The sequence below is a fragment of the Takifugu rubripes genome, chromosome 15, assembly GCF_901000725.2.
Source record: "Takifugu rubripes chromosome 15, fTakRub1.2, whole genome shotgun sequence".
Classification (NCBI taxonomy): Eukaryota; Metazoa; Chordata; class Actinopteri; order Tetraodontiformes; family Tetraodontidae; genus Takifugu; species Takifugu rubripes.
This window is the reverse complement of record NC_042299.1, coordinates 12,948,893-12,968,261: the sequence shown is the minus strand read 5'-3', so window position 1 is coordinate 12,968,261 and position 19,369 is coordinate 12,948,893. Positions and strand designations below refer to the sequence as shown.

Sequence of the window (19,369 nt, the reverse complement as noted above, 5' to 3'; positions counted from 1 at the left end):
CTCTCGTGGACGGCGACTGCAGCTCACCACCAATGGAGACGTGGCTTGTGAGACAATCTCTGTAAAACCATCATAGTCGCAAAGTGTTTATTCTGGTCATGTTATATCTCCAGACATGAATACAAACCATAAAGGGTGGAAAACAAATAAATGTAATATGCACAAATATTCAAATATGAGTAAACATACAAATGTATGCACATTTTCAGCAGTTTAATGCTAAAAGTTCCAAAGTGAAATGATTTATGTCACCTTATAGGCAATCCCGTGATATATGTTTATCTACTTAAAATGAAGGGCATTTATATGATAGTGTCTAACACAACAGGGCTCTCCAGTTCATTGTGAGAGTATGAGAAAATCCTGAGGATTCACCTCTAAACTACATAAATACACATTTACCATAAAATCAGAATCTTCCAACCAGCCCAACAAGGAGGTAAAGAAATATCACTACAATGCATTTAGATGCAAACAATGTAATGTACTGTATGCTTGCAAGTTAGTAGGTTAACTTTAAAATTACATTCTATTTCTGTAATCTGGCCTAAGGTTTCAAGCAAACAGAAACTTCAAATATAAAAGGAGTACCGATTCACAATATATTACACATTTTCCGTTGTACAATATACAATTCTGATACAATACACTGACTAAAGAATTCTCATTCTTTGTATTTGAGGATATATCTATAACTCTTGTACACACAACAGTGATACAGAAAATACATTGGCTTTTGGAGAAAACCCTCAGCATACTAGCATACCAGGGAAAAAATACATAAGCATTTTTCAAATCAAGTTTCCTGAAGATTATGAGCCTGTATTATTAGATATTATCAGATACTGTACAGTGGAGGAAAATTATACATGGTATAGCATGGTATAGGTATTAAACATTTACGGTTAGGTTGAGACATGATGCTTGATAGTGAATTCTTCCCATTATTAAAAACATATTCCCGGCCATCAATCATCAATCCACACATTACAGCGTCACTGTTGTTCTCGTTAAAGAGAGAAAGAAAAGAAAATACAAACATTTGGCTGTATCAACAGTAACATTTTCCATTAAAAATGATTATTTCAGCATCTATGTGAAAGAACATGATTAGAAACCATTCATTTACATTTGATTGTCATTACAAAATAGCTATAAGGTATAAAAGCAGAACAAATACACTTCTAAAAAATACCATCACAAATGAATCTCAGAGTGTCGTATATCGTATGTGGGAAGGCCTTTGAACAGTATGAGACAGCGGTTCACATTATAGTTGTACTGAGTATGTGCTTTGAGTATGGCTACATGCTGTGTCAGCGGGTGGACACAGGGTCAGACAGCAGCTGCAGACACATCTTATCTTTAGCGTGCTCATATCGTCTGTTTTGATTACATCAGAGAAGACTGGTAGCTGAGTCTGAACTCATCAGGTAGTTAAAGGTCTGTACCAGAGAACACTCCTGTTTTAGGGTTAATAACAACTGAAGCATCAACGAGTTAGCTTGTTTGTAGCAGAAGTGGTGTTCATGAAACTGTGCCCCCCTTCCATATTTTGACCACTTTATATTATATACAATATATGTTCACAATCTGAATTTGAGTCTGTTATTGTCTCCTCCGCTGACGGATCTTCACTGCTTCACCTCCGAAATCGACAGTCTGACAACAGTCTGATGTGTGAAAATATTAAAATAAATCTCTAATTCAAGCTTTCTCTTTAAATGTAGTTTGAAGAGGCCGATGGTGGTTTTGTTTTCAGAGTGAACCGTCAACCATCCCATCTTCCCGAGATTGAGGGGAAACAAGTCCTTGGTACGACATTTCTTTCAGAACATTGAAACATTTAGAACCTAAAAAAGGCAAAAACTCATTTAAAATGAACACGCAGAAGACTTTAATTGATGAGGAAAGGGTATTTCTTTTTAAATTGTGAGTCATTATGAGATTAATTAGGTAATAATGCACAAAATGGTATTAGAAGAAATGGGAAATCCTTACCGAGTCATCCATAATGGAAGATGGGTCAAAGTAATCTGGCTTCAGTTCAGTCCTCTCTCTGCGGTTTTTTGATGCCGGCTGTTAAAAAAAGTTAGAAGAGTTAGAAGAGGACAATGTAGAAAGATGTGAGGCTAATCTGGAATTAAAATCATGTATGAAACATATTCCACCGGAATTAAGAAAGTAAGTGAAATTGTATTTATTCAAAGACACTCATGCCAATGCTTTAATCCAAGGAATGTTTGTTTTGGGATTTATCGCAGGCCTATACACTGTTGTCCTGGTAACCGCAAGCACAGAAGGGGGTTTACTGGCTCAAGGATGTCTGGTTAATGTGTTATGCTACAGATAAAAACACGCGTCTCTCTAACTTCAGGTTATCAGTGCAGCATATGTCACCGTGGCAATTCACCCAAGAGGCCCTGGAAACCAGCGCTGGCGATGAATTTAAATTAACAGCAAATCCTGCTGTGAAGCGGAGGAGTTGAATTTACCAGATCAATGTCCATGGTGTCAAAATCCATCCCCTCATTGATGTCTTCCAAACGATCCTCCGATGACATCATCACATCCTCCACTATTGGCTCCTCATCATCCTCCAGGAGTCCTGAACCTCGACGACTGAGGAGCACACACAGATGCACCTTAGCAGGTGTGTTCTTCTGGATGATGATTACTGGTTATCTTAACAAAGATGGAAGCGTCTCACATCGTTTGCTGCATGTGGTTTCTCATCTTGGCGTAGTTCATGCTAGCCCTCTCTTGCTGCTGACGGGCCTCAGCTTGTTGCCTCTGTGTCAACATCCAGGTAACCTGGGTACTGCAGAGCAGAGTTCAGATTACACTTCATAATAACGCCATAAAGAGACCCACTGCATTCATTAGAATAGGAGTCAGGTACAAGTAGGACGGAATTCTGAGGTTTCGTACTTGTAATCAACAGCAGCCTGGTGGTGCTGATGGTGCTGCTGCTGCTGCAAAGGCACAGCCTGGTGAGGATGCTGCACTGCTGGCATGGTGTACGCCATCATGTAGCCGTCCTCTGGCCTCATCTTCTTTGAGTCTCTGACTGCATTGGGGTTGGGGTGGGGCGACTGCATCATCACTGGCGTCTGCAGGTTCTGGTCACGGTTCAACCAGGGCGAGTCGCTGCTGCTGCAGCTGTTCTCTTCCACTACACAGAAGGAAATGACAGCGCCGTTTCAGAGAGGGCGCACTGATGAAATACACAGTAACGTGCATTTAAGTGTCACCAGCACACATGTAGCCAAATTCTCACCTTCGGGCAGTTTCCTTTTATTTGCAGTGGCGGTCTTGGACTTTTTACTCCTGCTGGAACCTCGACTGCTGATCCCACTGACGACAGACATGGTGTCATCGTCACCTCCCACCTGTAGGGAGTTCCTGTACGAGATGAGGGGCAGCCAGCAGTCATCTCGCTGCAGGGCCATCTGAAAGGTCATGAACCGCTCCAGATACATGTGACTGTAAGAATGTCAGAATCACAGTGGCTGCAGTTAGTTGCTTTCCGGTTTGTCTCGTCTCCTTCTTTCTCACACTCATAAAAGTGTTTTACAGCTTCAACTTACACTGTTTTCTTGTCCTGCCGCATTAATTTACTGGAAAACTCGCTCAGGATATCCAAAAAGGCTAAATTGAGGGGCGGACCCCCCTCTCCCTGAGGACTGGGCTCCTTGAAAGAAAACTCAATTCCATCCCTAAAAAGATCACAGCATGACAGCAAAGACAACAACTTAAGAATGTAAGGGGGCATATATATAACAGCCTACTTACTTATGCAGCATAGCAATAGCTTCTCTGGTTTTCATCTGATCTAACCCAAACGTCAAAGAGAAGCGTCGGGCCAGCTCCTTGATGCCACAGAAGGCTGACGACGAGCGGTCAATATTAATGCCGAGCTCAGACAACATGTCGTTAAATAACTACAAAAAAAAACAACACATGAGCCCAAATCCGGTCTTCCAGAACAATAACAAATCTAGGAAACATAGACATCATTTTAAAAATCTGGACAACATATTGAAATCATCTCACCATTTGCAGGCTCAGGATAAGTGTCTTTGAATACTGGACTTTGTCGATTTGCCTTGTTTTACTCATCGTTTCCTTAATGATATCCCCATAGTCATTGTAAAACTAAGAAGAAAGAGAGGGAATATATATGGTACATATACAGGGACAACAAGGCAACAGGAAGTCCAAGTAAATTTGCTACTGAAGTAATGTAAACCCACCCTCATATACTGTTTAAATATATCTGCTCCAGTGTTCATTTCCACAACATTATAGATAATTAACTTGCAATATGCAGCTAGGAGGTTTCTTCGCTTGTGCAGAGCCTCGATTTTACTGGCTTCGTCATCTTGCTGTCCATCTGAAAGAAAAAAGGGAGCCAGATAAAGCACATCGTCCCCTCTCAGAGCGGATGAGCAGCTGGAGCCTGACCTGTGCTGTTACTGTCATCATCCTGGTCAACAAACACCTGATCCAGAATGAAGCTGAGCAGCTCTGCCTGTAGAGACACATCTGGTGTGAAGACCAGAGGCTCCAGGTGTTCCCGCCCAGAAGACATCATTTGGTGACTGAAGATCAGCAGCAGATCGCATAGGATGGTGAAGGCCTGCAACGGACGCGGCAGTTTAGAGAACAGAAGGAGTTAAACCGTATGTAGAGATAAAGGAATCTTCCTGACACTCATACCTGCTCCTTCACTGCGGTGTTCATGTTGGTTAGATAATGCTGGCACATTAAGCAGAAGGCCCTCATTTGCTTTCTCAAGGTCACCATATCACCCTGACAAGAGCAAATATTCATTATCATGATTATCACACAGGACAGGACCAGTAGGATCATTTCTGAAAGACAGCCCCAGTAAAATGGACCCAGAAATCTAATAATGTATAGCAATAGAATGTTTTATAATATGGATATTATGTGTTCACGTTGGGAACGTAAATACCTTTAATGAATTGCTGTCTGAAACCTTGGCCAGGTGCCACAGGATGATGTAATGTGTGCACTGCATCGCATGGATCACAATCTGTAGGCGCGAAATGAAGCACGTCAGAAGGTCAAGACTCTTACAGTGAATATCTTCATGTCTAATCTGACTTTAACAATATCAGAAGCTGCATTCAGGAGAAAGCTGGTCTAGGATGGACAAACAGCTACACAGACAACAGAGTGGTAACAAGTAAAAAAATAAAATGAGAAGGATACCGAACCCCATGTCAGTCTAGAAGTCTTATGGCAATGAGAGTGATCATATATGATTCAAACCCAGTTCATCTGACAGCCTACATGCATTGCATGTCTGAAATCAAATCCATCCCCTCTAAAGGTCAGCTACCTGTTCAGGCATGTCCCCGTTCTGCAGACCCGTGTTGAGCAGCCTATAGTTGCTGGTGAAGAGGTCCCATGTGGAGAGGTCATGTGCACTGGATGGGAAAACCAATAGAAATAATGCACGATATCATCATTAGTGCAGAGTTCCTTTAGAAAATTGTTAAACAAATGTGTTGTATGAAAATGAAGTTTGTAAATATTATATGAGTATTTTCTCCATTAAATACTACGTGTGCCACTTTACTTGTGAAAAGCGCTGATCTTCTTAAGTGTTGATAGAACCTGGTAGACATCGTCCTCATCTGGTTCTTCACCCTAACGTTAACACATCAAACACGTGAAACAGGACATTGTGGAAGCTTTGATAAGGGAAATAATCACGCGTGACCTACCTCTTGGAGGAAGTCCTCAAGGAGTTTATTGAATTTGTCTACGAGTTCATCTAGAAACTGCGAGCGAGCGATGTCCACACGGTTAAAGATGGTGAACTCCTCATTGCAGAGATAGTGGTAGGTGGTAGAGCAAGCCTCCAGGACTTCAGTGTCTGTGTGCTTATCCTGGACCTCCCATATTTGCCGTAACAAGGAATCCAAATGCTTTACGACATGATAAGAGCGTATATCAGTCCAGCAGCCCAATTTTTAATCTAGTCTAATCTAACCAAGGGTTAAAAACGGACCTTTTCCAACCGACCAGTTGTGTAGATGTCGAGGTCAAAATACTTTGGTATCTGAAGCAAATTGGTCACCTTATCTATATCAACGCAGTACTGTGACCCACAAAAAGAGATGTCTGGTCAAACGTGCAGCCGGCTCAGAGGGCATCTTGTAGTTGTGTAGAAATTACCTTAGCCAGCAACAAAGGCAACGCAACGGCAAACATCTCTGTGATCCGTGTCCGATCATCCAGCTGTGTTTTCTTCTCCTTTGCAGTCAGGACCTGCTCCATGCACAAAAACACCCCTCGTATTAGCAAAAGCAAATGTTCCTAAAGCAGAACATGCAGAATCAGCACGGACGCACCCTCTTCCCCGTGCCTCTGCCAATCGGTGGGTGGCACTCGCAAGCCTGACGAATGGCACACAGCATGAGCTCAACCAGAGCCGTCTCCTGGCGATCAGTCAAGGCTAAAACAAGTTTGAGCCTTTCCTCATACTGGAAAAGAACAGCCGCTAATGGTTTGAACGAACGGCCACTCACCCTCTTCTCCTGGTGCTGGCTCATCCAGTAGCAGGCTGATCATAGTCTCCCAGTCCTTCAGCAGTTCGGATCCACACTCCCACAAGCTATCCACCAAATATGCCCCGTGTTCATGGAGCTGGAGCACATCGGAAGGTGAAATGAGATGGGAAAAAAAATGACATTGGGACTCATGATCTAAATATTACTCAAGGGAACAACAATATGATGGTCACAGCTGACAAGATGTGGTTACCTCACTCTCCAAGTAGAAGAAAACAGTAGTCTTGATGAGGCTGCCATTGAGGCTCTGCCTGCCCCTCCTGGGTAATCCTTCCTCCTCAGGACCACGATGGCTGAAGAGCCTTCCATCAACACAGTGAAAAAAAGCCTGCTAAAAATCCCACTATGAGGAAAGTGAATGAAAAACTGCTTTGTTTCGGCATTGTCTTGTAGCTATGTGTCTCATCTTTGTTGTATGAATCAGAAATGTTCAGAGAGGAGATTTCCAATTCATTGATGAACAGCACTGGAAAATAGCTTTCATTTGTATTGTATGGCAGGACAGAGATCAATACATATAAGAATATATATAAAAAACACTTATTTAGCTACAGTATCTAATCTAAGCAAAACGAGGAATCTTGCTTCTTTTACAGCTCCATTATTTAAATTTAAAAAGGGGACTTACTTCTTAAAAAGAAATTCTCCTGCTGCAACAGCGATGGGTCGATGTGCCGAGTAAACTAAATGATACACGCTCTCACAGTCCTCAGCTGACAGAACCTCATCACTGCTCCTGTTAGAAGCAGTGCAGAGTCAGACTAAATGTGACTAGTTAAATGAGACTAGTTAGTACGTTTATTGACAGGCCTTTAAACTGATACGGTAATTCATGGCTGAACGCTGTTGGATCAACATCTGTTTTTAACAAAAGGATCTACAACCCAGGTTCATTTCTGCAGAACTCAAACTGATGAACAGGAGCATGAGTCATTTTACTATCAGTCCAATTTAAACACAGCAATGAAAACAAAATAAATCTCTCAACCATGTTAAAAAAATATAGTTCCTAAAAGGAGAGTTTAAGTGTGATGCACTGAAATTCAAATAAGATGCCTTGCATATCAGGTATGGTTGAAGAGTGGAGGATGGTGAATACTGACTGTAGTACAAGTGTCAGTAGTCTAATGGCCTGCACTGCAACGTCATACTCCTTATCCAGGGTCATAGACACAATACGGTCCTGTAACGTGGGAGTAAAGGGAAATTTCAAGCAGCGTCTCTACATATAATTGCCATGTAATGCATGGGTGCAGGGATGTAAACATCATTTTGATGACACGTAAACCCCAGACAAGAATTATGACTAGCATTCAAGCTCACCTTGAATCGACTTGTGAAAAGTTCCAATCGTGCACCAAGCTCTCTGTTATAGAACAGGCCTTGCAAGGAGGTCAGACACTTCAGCCGCACTTCCCCTTGCTGGAGTCAAACCACAAACACAACTAACTGAACGCTTTTATTAACACCACTAACAAAATTGGTCTGATTGAAGTTTGTACATGACGCAGATGTTGCCTGTCAGCTCACCTTGTCATGTAAGGTCCAGCCAACATACTTCAGGTAACTGTCATTGAGGAAGGCATCACTATACAGCTTCATCCACACTCCGATCTCCTCAATACAAACCGCTCGAATTTCAGCAATGGCATCCCTGGCAGATGACAAAAGCAGACTTATTTAGACAAGATGAGACCACAGGAGAGCAGCTTCTTTAACGCAAACTGATTTGTACTGTAATGACGCTTAAATTCCCAGAGGGGGCGCCAAACGGCTAAAACAGATTTGATGCAGAGAGTGGAATATGACCGATTTCAAGGAGTCACATACCGATATCTGTGAACAAACACTCCTTTGAAAATGGCATTCATCATGTTTTCAATCTCATCTTGATTTTCTTGAAGCTGGGGGATGAATACATCAAATTAAATATTTACATATAAACAAGTAAAGAATATACAGTTAGTGTGAAGTCAGACAATTTAGTTTTCTCACCTCTTTTCGCTTCTGTAACAAGAGTTCCAACCTGTCATTGGCTCTTTTTGCCATGACCTTGTTCCTCTCTGCCTCATACTGCCGCTGCGTGTTATCCATATTGATGCTCAGGTTCAGAGCTACATTAACTAAGGCTGTCATCAGCTTCATGGCTGGCAAAGAAGACAGTTCAGAAAGATGCCCAGGGGGGAAACGCTCATGGAGAAGAATGAAGCAAGGTCACCAAAAGTTACCTGCCAGTGTGCTTGTATGTCTAAATGCTCTGACCTGGGAGTCAGACAGGCCGGTGAGCAGAGAGATGACCGTATCCATCATGTACTCGTCGTAGATGATGCTGTACTGACAGTGACGAACCAGAACGGCAATAAAATCGCAGAAGCTTATCCGGAATTTCTTCCACTGTGGTCCAGACAAAGTGAATGGATAATCACCGCTGTCCTGGTCACAATAACAGACAAAGAGGAGCCAAGGAGAATTTTAATAAATGTATTCAAACTGGTTTTATGCTTCATTGATGATTCCAGCCACATAAAACAGACTTTTGCTTTGAGATTTATTATAAAACTACGTAAAAGATCATCACCTCGTCAAACTCTTCGGTCATTTTACGGATGATTTCGGAGTTCTGCATTTGTCTGAACATCTCTGCACTAACAGCACCTGTATAAAAAAATCACACAGTGGCAACAAAGCAAAAACTTTTGTGGCCATTTGTTGACCCACCTTCCCCAGTTAAATTCTTTACAAAAAAAAATCCATGACATACCTTTACAGCCAGAGCACTGAATAAAGAAATTAATCAAGTCCAAAAGGGCAATGTCACGATCATTTTTATATGCCTCAATCCAGTCATCAATGACAGACTGAAAAACAAAAAAAGGATCTTTATCATCTATAGTGTTATAATCAGCAGAAACAGTAAAACTGGATATAACCCACCTGTGTTGCACTCTTCCCCAATTTAACCACCTCAAACAAGCTCATGATTTCCATCCCATTCTCCTGATGGTGGCCATTTACCCGGCCGTGACCAGGGGTTCTGCCTGCTCCCCCACCTTTGGCCCTGTCTCCGGGAGCTTTTCTGCCTTTCCTGCCTGCCTGCTGGAGACAAAGACCGAGTCAAGACAGACCGGAACTTTAGTTTAAGACAAATGCATCAGTTTTGAGGTCTGACACAAGTTATTTTATGATCAAATGTCTCAGCTGTGTTCTAACACAACATTTCCATTCTGTTGATCCTGTAATGAACCCAAAAGCATGCTGGGAAATTTAATCTGCACTGTGAGCCTAATGAACCATCCATCCATCTTCTACCGCTTTTTTCCTTAATGGTGTCGGAGCTTAATGAACCAAAGAGAGATATATGCAGGTAATTCCATTCACTTAATAAAATAGAATGAAGCCAACAGAGAAGACTTTGAAACCTGTCAGCCCCAGCTGTGTATGTATGAAGTCACAATGCTATTGTGACTGAAATACCTCTAATTTTAAAATGGCTATCTGATTGTGAAGTAGGCCTGTACGACTGTATTCTTGATTTCTCCTGGTTTGTTATAAACCTCATCAAGGTGCTGAGAATATCGCACACTCCCTCCTGGAAGCCATCCACACTACTCTAGACTAAGCCGACACCCATAGCTGTATGCTGTTTGAGGATTCCTCCCAAGCGTTCAGCGCTGTCCAATCCTCAAGTAACCATCAGTCAACTCGCTCGGGAATTCCTGAGAAGTGGACCTTAACGTTCCGTGTAAGTGACATCATCTGACTCTACAAATGCTTCTTTGCTTTCGCCACATGATCAACACACTTGACCTGCAGTCCAACAGCAGTGAACCCCCTCCTCCATGCAGTATGAAGACAATATAGCCCTGTTTACCTCCCAGCCAGATATGAACAGCATCAAGCAGCAGCATAAAGATGTAACTACTCTCTGATTTTCCTGTTATTAAAGCCAGGGGGCTCTGCCTGGGATGAAGAAGAGACTCTTGAAGCAAACATCTCCTTTCACTTGGGATCCAAGTTGCCTTGGTGGAAACTCCCTGAGAAGCAAACCTGAGAATGTGGCCTGGCCTGGTATCGTTGTGTTCAAAGCATCAACAGAAAGATAAAGAAATTCTAAGCATAAACTCCAACAACAGATTGATTGCATCACAGGGGCTTTCTAAACAGCATGTTTTATGCCCAACGGGAATTGAAGAAACACACTCTGACTGTTCCATCTTTCAGAATGCTTTTGATTAAATCAATCACAACAAGCAGCACACACTGAAAAAAAAGTAATGCGCTATGGTTTGTTATGTCTTTTCACTAGCATTTTTAATAAAACAAGGCCAAAGGCCTGAAGACATGAAAGGTACGGAACCATGGTTACATTAAAGTAGCCCTACTGAATACAACGTACAGTGTAACAGCTAACACCACACCTCTGAGCTGTTGACCCTGTCTTCCCAGTAAAGCATTTCCATCTAGAGTGACTCCAATGGCAGCAAGAAGACCGAAGCATTCAGAGGTGAGGACCTCAGGCCACAAAGGCCCAAAAGGTCATGAAAGAAGTGAGAAGCCTTGGTAAGGAAGTGTTTCATGCTGGCGAGGTTACATCTCTGATCTAGAAACTGTTGCATGGCGCTGATGGAAACAGCTTCCCTCATGAGCCTGTTGCCCCCATAGTTGTATCATAGTGATTTGAAAAAGAAACAACACAGTTAAAGTATAAAATCGTACTGGCAGCCCCTTTTATTTCTCTGGGATTAATTATTAATTCATATCACATGAATATTCTAAACAAATGAACCTGCGCAGTTAGATAACAGTGTGCTGCCGACAAGATTTTGCTGCTTTCAGGCTTCATATTTCAGTATCATCATCATACATTCTTCTTGGCAAAAATAAGGAGTATGAGTCATTCCACACAAAAAAACCACACAAACCCAAAAAGTATTTTCACTGCTGAACATACCAGTCTGTGAATGTAAACAAAGCCCAAAGAAAACACAAAAGAGCGCCTAAGTCGTCATCTGGCGCTATTTAAATAATCCCCATCTGTCAAATCTGCCTCTCTTTTACAAACAAATCTGAGAACATTGAATCATCATCACCCCGGGGTAAAATAAAGTCAGTACCTTAGATTTTCCTGTCTCTGCATTTTTGCCATCAGGATGCTCCAGGTCAGCATCTGAAGACACCTGGGATTCAGTTTCCCTGTACAAAGCAAAGAAATGATTAAAGGTGCTTCGTCATATGCTCTTACACTGTGAATCATATTCAGAAAGCTTTGGCATGTAGCGCTTACTGAGAAAATTGAATCTCGGCGTGCAAATCCTGTGCTGCTATCATTTCTTTAACATTTTCCGGATCTACCAGAGGAGGTGGCTTTTACTGCTGGGACAACAAACAAGAGGTGTGTTTTCACCTGGAAAAGAAGACAAATAGAGCAGATGGACAGTTTATTCATCTGCTTCTTGCACTGAAAACCAAAGCAGATTAAAAGAGGAACATGTCGAACAGCACTGGAATTCAGGAACAGTTCTAAAAATATAGTAGCAGGACATCAACAGGAGATCAGGCCTTAAAAAATGAGAGGAGACGTGTTAATGCGACACGGTCATATTTACTTCCTCTGTAAAAATGAATGAATTCTGGTTTTGCCTTGAATTAATTCTTAAGAAGGAAAATTTAATGGGACAGTTACAAGAAGCAGATACTAAGTGAACATATCAGTTTCTGAATTAAATTCAAAACCAAAAACGGAAGTGGAATCAGTGCTAGTCATTAAATGATCCCGTCTAATGGGGAAACCAATGAGTACGCATATGAAATCACGAAATGAAATAAAACCAAACTCCACTATTGTTAGAATTTCTACACAAATGGCGTGAACGACAAATAAACAAACAAACAACCCACACATGTAGATGTTATGATTGCATGATTTCTTCGACGCGTGCTGGTCAACTTCAGCACTCATAACAGCCTGTGTGACCGATCGAAAGGAGATCTGGGAGCTGATTTTGCAGAACCAAGGTGTGATCCGCAGGTGAAGGGGAGCGTTACCGGAAACAAGAGGGAAATCTGGGGGCGTGGCTTCACAGTAACGGCACGCGCTCACGGGAAAATCCCGTGCAACTCAAACGTTGACCTCGGCTTCCAGACATCACCCACCGAAAGTTACGCTGACTCAAGAGTTTCGCACTTTTAAACACTCGTTGCTCTTTCAGTCACACGCAGGGCTGCATCACCGGCAGTGATGTTTTGCGGTGTGGTCATTTGGAAAGTGACACCGAGAGCCGTTGACCGTTTCTGGCGCAGCTCGAATTGGTCGCGAGGCGTCTTGGCGCGCGCGGTTGTCCACTTCCGAGCTCCAAAGGCAGCTGCGTGTTGACGGAGCTGTGGAGTCCGAGCTAGTCTCGCCTCTTCCTGGCGTGTGTCGTCTCTGCGGTGACGGCCGAGCTCGCCGGCTAATCTACGACGAATTTCACAAGCTAATAAACTGTGTCGTCGGTCATCTCAAGACACGCTCTAACAATCAATTTGTGGTGGCGAACGTTGGGATCGCCTTAAGAAAGTCTCTTGTTGCGTTGGTCGGTGCCAATTTATTTGCTAAGCTTGCTAAGCTAATAACAAGCTGTAGTTTGGTACTGACAGCTCTCGGCGTTTAACTGGAGTTGCGTGGCGAATTTGTCAACGGTTGATAATCTTAGGCTACTGCAACGGAGGCCCACTTTTATTTAGAACTTCTATTAACACTAGGGATCATTACTCAAGTAGTCGCCTAGTAACGTAGCATTAGGAGCAAACTCCCTGGATGTTAATGTGAGCTATCCGCCATTTTACAACTTACCTCCTTTTAAAATCAAAGGCGGATTGAAATGAAACAATCCCGCAGTTGTGCACTCTTCAAGTGATATGTTCTTGTTAATGTCCTGCACAAACTGTCATTTTCCATATGTGAAAAATAGTCGCTATATTACTAGCTAATATTAGGAAGCTCCTTGGTGGCTAACATAACAAGGCACAGTTTTTCGTTGTTGTGAATGCAACACACGCGCCACCTGTCGACAGCACAGTGAACTGCAGCCTAGAGGCTGAGAGCAGGCAGCTCGCTCAAGGTTAAACGGATTAAAAAACTTGAATTTGTGCTTTTTATGTGTGAAGTCTAAGAAAATATGCTTGAAGCCCGTGAAAACAGCAATCTAACCGATACAACAACATATTAATAGCTGTATCTTTGTACAGCAATATATGGAAAAAAGTATTAATTAATTCAGCAAAGGTAAAATTTTGCACTGAATGGTTTCCACAATTACTCTTTCTCGCTCTTTGCTTTTGTTTTTTTTTGTTCAGCAAATGCTTTAATCACGATTTTGTCATTCAGATAACAAAGCAAACATACATATTATATGTAATAAGGCCAATATAATGATTAATACATTAATTGATAGTCTTCCAAAAACACAAAGCATCACTAGTTTTGATATGCTGGTACTTTCATACTGGATAGTGAGATCCAGAAGAGTGCTATTACTTTTTAACAATATTGGGACAATATTACTGTAGTTATTATTTCTTTATCATTTGCATTTTATCTTCACGTATTTCTAAATTGATGTTGGTTATTCAGTACAGACATCATATATTGGCCTTACAATACTTTATTAATACTGCTTGGTGTATGCATAATGTTCATTCATTCAAAGTAAATTTAACACAAAACACACAAAAAAAACAAACAAATATCTTCACAGCTTTGACAGTTTATTGTTCCATTAATAATATCTTACATGTTTTGTAAGCAGAACCATCTTGAAAAGCCACCGACTGTTAGTAGGAACGACTAATTCTATCTGATCCATGACTCCTTTGATACCAAAATGCATACATTTTTGATCCGTTTAGAGCCTTATCTTCATAGGAGAGTGGAAGATGTGATAGATACAGATGCCATATTGTGCAGTGACGGTCATGATTCATGAAGCGGAGGGAAACGTGTAAAGTTCTGGCAGGGTTGGATTGCGAGCGACACTTCATCTATATGAACTCGTTGAGGAAGCTATTTACTGTTCCTTCAGGTGTTTCCTCCAGAGGTTGCCCCAGACAAATCGAAGGCACCACCAGGAGATCAGGATCCTTGATCTCATTTTCTATCTCCATCAGGCTGCGAGAAAGTCATGCAAATATTGTGCAAGATTTAGATTTTTTTAGCTTTTAACACCACCAGATGAAACATAATAGCCAAATAAATATTACAGATACCAACCTGAATAAGAATGAGCCAGACTCGGTGAAGTAGAATGAGCTAAGAGGCAGACATCCCATGGTTACAGATGCGCTGTAATAGCCTGGCAAATGAGTAAAAAGTCAGCATGGCCGTAATTCTATAGTCCAATTCAAAAAGCACCCCTCTCACCTTTGGAGTCAGGTATTTGCCCCGTCCAAATATTGACTTTTAACCCCTCCCCGTTGATGGATGGATTTCCAGCAGACATTAAGCTGTAAAACTTTGCACCATCAGGAACATCCAGCGGGTGCATGGAACAGTGCAGCTTCTTTTTCTCACAGCTCTCGTTCTTGCTGTCAATCTCATAGAATATCCCCTGTTGAGGTGTAGCCAAAGGGTCAACTATCAGGGCTGGGGAATATGAGGTTTTGTCCTCAGGAGAGAAAAGTGAGTTATACCTCATTGAAGAACATCAGCAGATCCAAGCCCAGTGATCCGTTGGTGGGCTGGCTCTCGTTTGACCTGAAGCGGAGTTTATTTGCCGTGGAATCGTAGGTGATTGCACCATATGCTTTTACTTCACCCTTCATGGATAACTGGTTTGGTTACAGAAACATGGGTTCAAGAGCAGAAAGACGGAGTTGAATTTCTTTTTAAGGAAAAGGACGATTTGCAAACAGAGGAACACTCACCACAGACATGAATCCAGTCACGTTGGGAGGATCTGGAAGAAGACGGTCTCACTTAAATGGACCTTCGACATACTTTCAATGTTAAATTGTGTTTTGGGTTAACATGTTTAACATGTTATCAAAGTAAATGCAACAACCTTAAAGAAGTAACTAAAAGCCCCAAGAGGAAACAATGAACTCTTACGACAAGGATGATGATGATGATCTGCATGGGTGGCAGCAGCCAAGCAGATGAAGACGAGCAGTGGCGCCGCCGCATACATTTTCCCCATCCAGAGACAGTCACAAAATAAAACAAGAGATGGCAAAAAACAACTCCAGGCACATCTGGCTCTCACTGAGACCCAGGCGTCTTTTATAGGGATCGCCACATATTTCTATTGCGAAGCGTTGTGCAAACACACCCAGGATAGACTTCAAACATCCAGCTGTCTAAATAAATGAAGCCCCAGTCTCTGCAGGTGGTCAGTGACACTGAAATGGCATGTTGCTCAGCAATATTTATCCCCACTCGTCCCCCAGCTTATAAAAACATCTATCAAACTGTCGTGAGAAGAAGGGGTCAAGTGGAAATGACGGTTATATTGTTAAAATATGATCACATATTGAGAAATATATTGCGTTTCCTATAGAAATGTTTAAAAACGCTTTATTTGCTGGGCCAGAAGGTGACAACACATTCTAAACGTTTCTTTGGCCAGTTTCTTCTACCTGATAGTGGATCCACATTTCCTGTATAAGTCATTCATACAAAGACTTTTAATTATATGGACTCGCCAGTCCTTAAAGAAATCTGGTGCCAAGGCGCAGGATTCATCTAACTCCACTAAACTCCAGTAATTTAAAGTAATTTAGATCATTTAAAATCTTTTTAGGACAAATTCCTGCCATGCCAAAAGCGTCAGCGCAGGTCTGAAGATCAATGTCGATTAATCGCATCTATGGATCTTTCAGCTTTTGGGGTGGCCAGTGGAGAGGCTTCACAGGCCATTTCTTCTCTCATTGTGCTCCAAACCAAATAGAAAAGCCAGTTTTGTTTAGGCCAAGTCAACTGCAAGAGCCAAGCCAGACACGTGGTGTCACGGGCACCCATGGCGCAGCTGTATTTTGCTCTTTTGCACACAAAACATCCCTGTTGTGTTTGTACTCTCCATTTTGTTCTGCCAGAAACAAGAGCGTCCTGTTTGTCCTGCATGTGCTTTTTGATTAAATCATCATTAGTTATTCTGATTTCATGAAGTCATCTGTCTTTCTTTAAATATATTAAAGATATATATATATATATATATATATATATAAAAAAATATATATATATATTATGACAATATATCCATTAATAAACTAATTTTTTCTAATCAACAAGTCATAAAAACATTTAATTTTCTATCACCTAAATAAGAGAACTGGATGTCCCCTTAGAATTAGATATTATGTTCATAATGAGGTAGTTGTTATTTTTTATATCAAAAATGCCAGAAACCACAATACGTGACAAAATAAAACGAAAATAAAGAGTAATAAAGTAGTTCCGTCAGAAGGGGAACTTCAACATTACTGAAAACTAGAAGGGATTCCCTTATTTTTATGAAAGTGAGGGAATCCCTTCTAAGTTTAGAAGGGATTTCTATCATTCACAAATCACTCATGCCAGGTAGGTCCAACCCAGTTCGGTTTCTTTTCAGCTTGTTTCGATATGATATGAAGCATCTTGCTGTTTCTTGGCATCCATCAAAACTGTTGAAAGCGTTGACAGCCACTGCATTCGGACCCTGGAACCTTTTATTTAGGCGACAAAGAATTTCCCGATGGCGAGCCACTGAGCTGATGGATCCCTCTTGATGAGGGGGCCACAGATTTGTGCTGTTCGCCACCCTGCTAGACCTCACAGACACCAGAAAGAAGCCATTCAGTCCATTAATTACTACTGAAGCTGAACTGTGATAAATAAAACAGCGTCTCCTGTAGTTACCTGGACTCTGTAGCAGTTTCAAATGATTGATTTAGGATTTTCTGAGAATAGCTGAAACCAATCAGAAGTAAAACGAAAAACAAGTAATTGGTCACATGTTTTACAGTTGTAGAATGAACTTTAAACTCTGCTTAACAGTTACACACCCGGCACCCTATGACCTGGGCTGCAGACTGGTAAGTAGAAAGAAACACCTGCAAAACCTAAACTCCTACTGCCAAACCAAAAGGAGGTAGGTTGGACCACAACGTACCTAGTCTTTAATCTCTAAAGGGAGTGGATTTTCACACAGACTTTCAGATATTTTGAAAATATCACAAGGCTTATCTAAGAGGAACTTTCACAGAAGCTCTCATCACTGTTCTAGCAATAATGGAAAGAGCAAATATAACTGTTTGGGTAAATTCCTTCTGAGGACAGCCTTTGAGTGCTTTTTAACAATAATTTATTTCAGCATGATCTGCTCATTGTGCCTGTAATGCAGGTTAGTTAAGCTTTAGCAACAGATAACACCATGAATTCATTCATTCATAGCGGCATCATGAGAACTGCTACAGGTCTGTTTCAAATATATAGGACAATTAAGAAAAATAGAATGTTCTTCACTTTCAAAATGACAGAATAACAGGGGAAGTTCAACTCCATCCAGCTGTATAGTTGTCAACCAAGGATGGCTCTCCTTGATGTACACCTTTAGATATCATCCATAAATATTATTAAACCTTCCAAAGACCACAAATGAATCAAAATATATAAAAAACAGATATTTATTTTGAATTGTGATCATCTCAATGGGCCTCCCATTTTAAGCTATGAGAGATGTGCTTAAACAGTAAATATGCGTGTGTGTTCGTGTGTTTGTCTGTCTGTCTGTCTGTGTGGGTGTGTGTGGGTGTATGTGGGTGTGTGTGCATTTACAAATCAGCATCATAAGATCCGAGAAATATTCCCATAACATTTTTTTTTCTTTTTCCCCTTTTGTTTTAACTACTCAGCACTTTCCATATACGGGGAGGGCGATAACCCCACCTGTTTATTGCTGTGGGGTAGATTAGTGCTTTTAGTTTGAAAATCATATTTAATGAGTCCTACAAATGGATCCCCGCTCTGCAATCAGCTTATCTGGCTGCTTAGTCATGTTTTCGAAACACTCTTGTAACCGCAAAATACCGAGAGAGTAATGAGAGTTGAAAATGGAAGGGAACTTGAAAAAAATCCAGATCTATTTGAAACTGAAAGTTGTGGAGGATGTATATATAAACACAAGATATGCTCAGAATGGCACATCACTCCTGATTCCCTGCTGTGAGCATCTCCATCAAGGTAAGCCTGTAATAAATAAGGCGTATAAAAATATGAACAATGATTTGTAATGTTCTATCCAGTTGTTCTGCAATTGATTCTGTTCAAAAACGTTCCTTTTTATTGTCCGCTATATATAAAGTGCAGGGTTCACCCAATTGTTACTGATGTTAACGGTGCACAAAAAAGTTTAATAATGTGTCTGATGCATTGTGACATATCTAGAATCGGAAAAAAGTTTACTTTGTATTTTAATAGCACTTGAGTAATAAACAAAATGAATAAAAAAAGGGGAATATTTACAAAGGTTTTACTGGCACCAATAAATATGCAATGTAGTAATTCTCTCCCAGCCGTGATGTAACCTGTCTGCTGTCTGACTCAAGACCACAAACCAAAACTGTATCGCTGTTTCCACAGAAACTAGGAACGTTTCTATTTTCCGTGCATGTGCAACCACGTTGTCTAAGACTAGAATCTCTAGGAAGGATTTTTGAGGGTTGTTCTCGGGAAACTTTGCAAACTACCTACTGTAAACCCTTTTTTCATAATGACTAGGAGGAGGATAAGAAATAACTTATTTATGTTC

General features: G+C 41.1%; 2 protein-coding genes across 3 annotated transcripts; both read right to left on the bottom strand.

The window, feature by feature from the left end:
- Positions 1-73: 73 nt before the first annotated feature.
- Positions 74-13,656, bottom strand: LOC101069155 (cohesin subunit SA-2-like). 2 transcript variants are annotated; one of them, XM_011611508.2, is made up of 34 exons: positions 13,441-13,656; positions 11,893-12,012; positions 11,723-11,801; positions 9,543-9,704; positions 9,370-9,466; positions 9,187-9,263; positions 8,837-9,041; positions 8,604-8,755; positions 8,439-8,512; positions 8,139-8,262; positions 7,932-8,030; positions 7,712-7,791; positions 7,237-7,344; positions 6,802-6,910; positions 6,567-6,684; positions 6,390-6,493; positions 6,214-6,306; positions 6,047-6,136; positions 5,760-5,963; positions 5,612-5,682; positions 5,372-5,459; positions 4,982-5,062; positions 4,723-4,815; positions 4,468-4,642; positions 4,257-4,396; positions 4,057-4,158; positions 3,796-3,944; positions 3,591-3,719; positions 3,281-3,486; positions 2,932-3,175; positions 2,711-2,821; positions 2,496-2,622; positions 2,002-2,079; positions 74-1,853 (listed from the first exon to the last, which is right to left on the bottom strand). In XM_011611508.2, exons 2-34 carry the CDS (start codon positions 11,934-11,936, stop codon positions 1,830-1,832), a joined length of 3,837 nt encoding a protein of 1,278 aa, XP_011609810.2. In that variant the 5' UTR covers positions 11,937-12,012; positions 13,441-13,656; the 3' UTR covers positions 74-1,829. The 2 variants fall into 2 exon arrangements, with proteins under 2 accessions (XP_011609810.2, XP_029704588.1); XM_029848728.1 differs by having other exon boundaries at positions 1,790-1,853; positions 9,543-9,701.
- A 677-nt stretch (positions 13,657-14,333) lies between these two features.
- epd (ependymin) lies at positions 14,334-15,856 on the bottom strand. The gene is made up of 6 exons (XM_003971113.3): positions 15,694-15,856; positions 15,510-15,541; positions 15,276-15,413; positions 15,007-15,193; positions 14,857-14,938; positions 14,334-14,754 (listed from the first exon to the last, which is right to left on the bottom strand). Exons 1-6 carry the CDS (start codon positions 15,779-15,781, stop codon positions 14,628-14,630), a joined length of 654 nt encoding a protein of 217 aa, XP_003971162.1. The 5' UTR covers positions 15,782-15,856; the 3' UTR covers positions 14,334-14,627.
- Between the last annotated feature and the right edge of the window lie 3,513 nt (positions 15,857-19,369).

Excerpts from the sequence above, each read along its gene's own strand:
- epd (XM_003971113.3), bottom strand. The coding sequence starts at position 15,781 with ATGGGGAAAATGTATGCGGCGGCGCCACTGCTCGTCTTCATCTGCTTG. Across the intron at positions 15,194-15,275 it reads TGCTGATGTTCTTCAATGAG|GGGATATTCTATGAGATTGA; the intron begins GTATAACTCACT and ends ACACCTCAACAG. Across the intron at positions 14,755-14,856 it reads TCTGGCTCATTCTTATTCAG|CCTGATGGAGATAGAAAATG; the intron begins GTTGGTATCTGT and ends ACTTTCTCGCAG.
- LOC101069155 (XM_011611508.2), bottom strand. The coding sequence starts at position 11,936 with ATGATAGCAGCACAGGATTTGCACGCCGAGATTCAATTTTCTCA. Across the intron at positions 5,460-5,611 it reads AAGATCAGCGCTTTTCACAA|TGCACATGACCTCTCCACAT; the intron begins GTAAAGTGGCAC and ends TTTCCCATCCAG. Across the intron at positions 3,487-3,590 it reads CGGCAGGACAAGAAAACAGT|TCACATGTATCTGGAGCGGT; the intron begins GTAAGTTGAAGC and ends ACATTCTTACAG.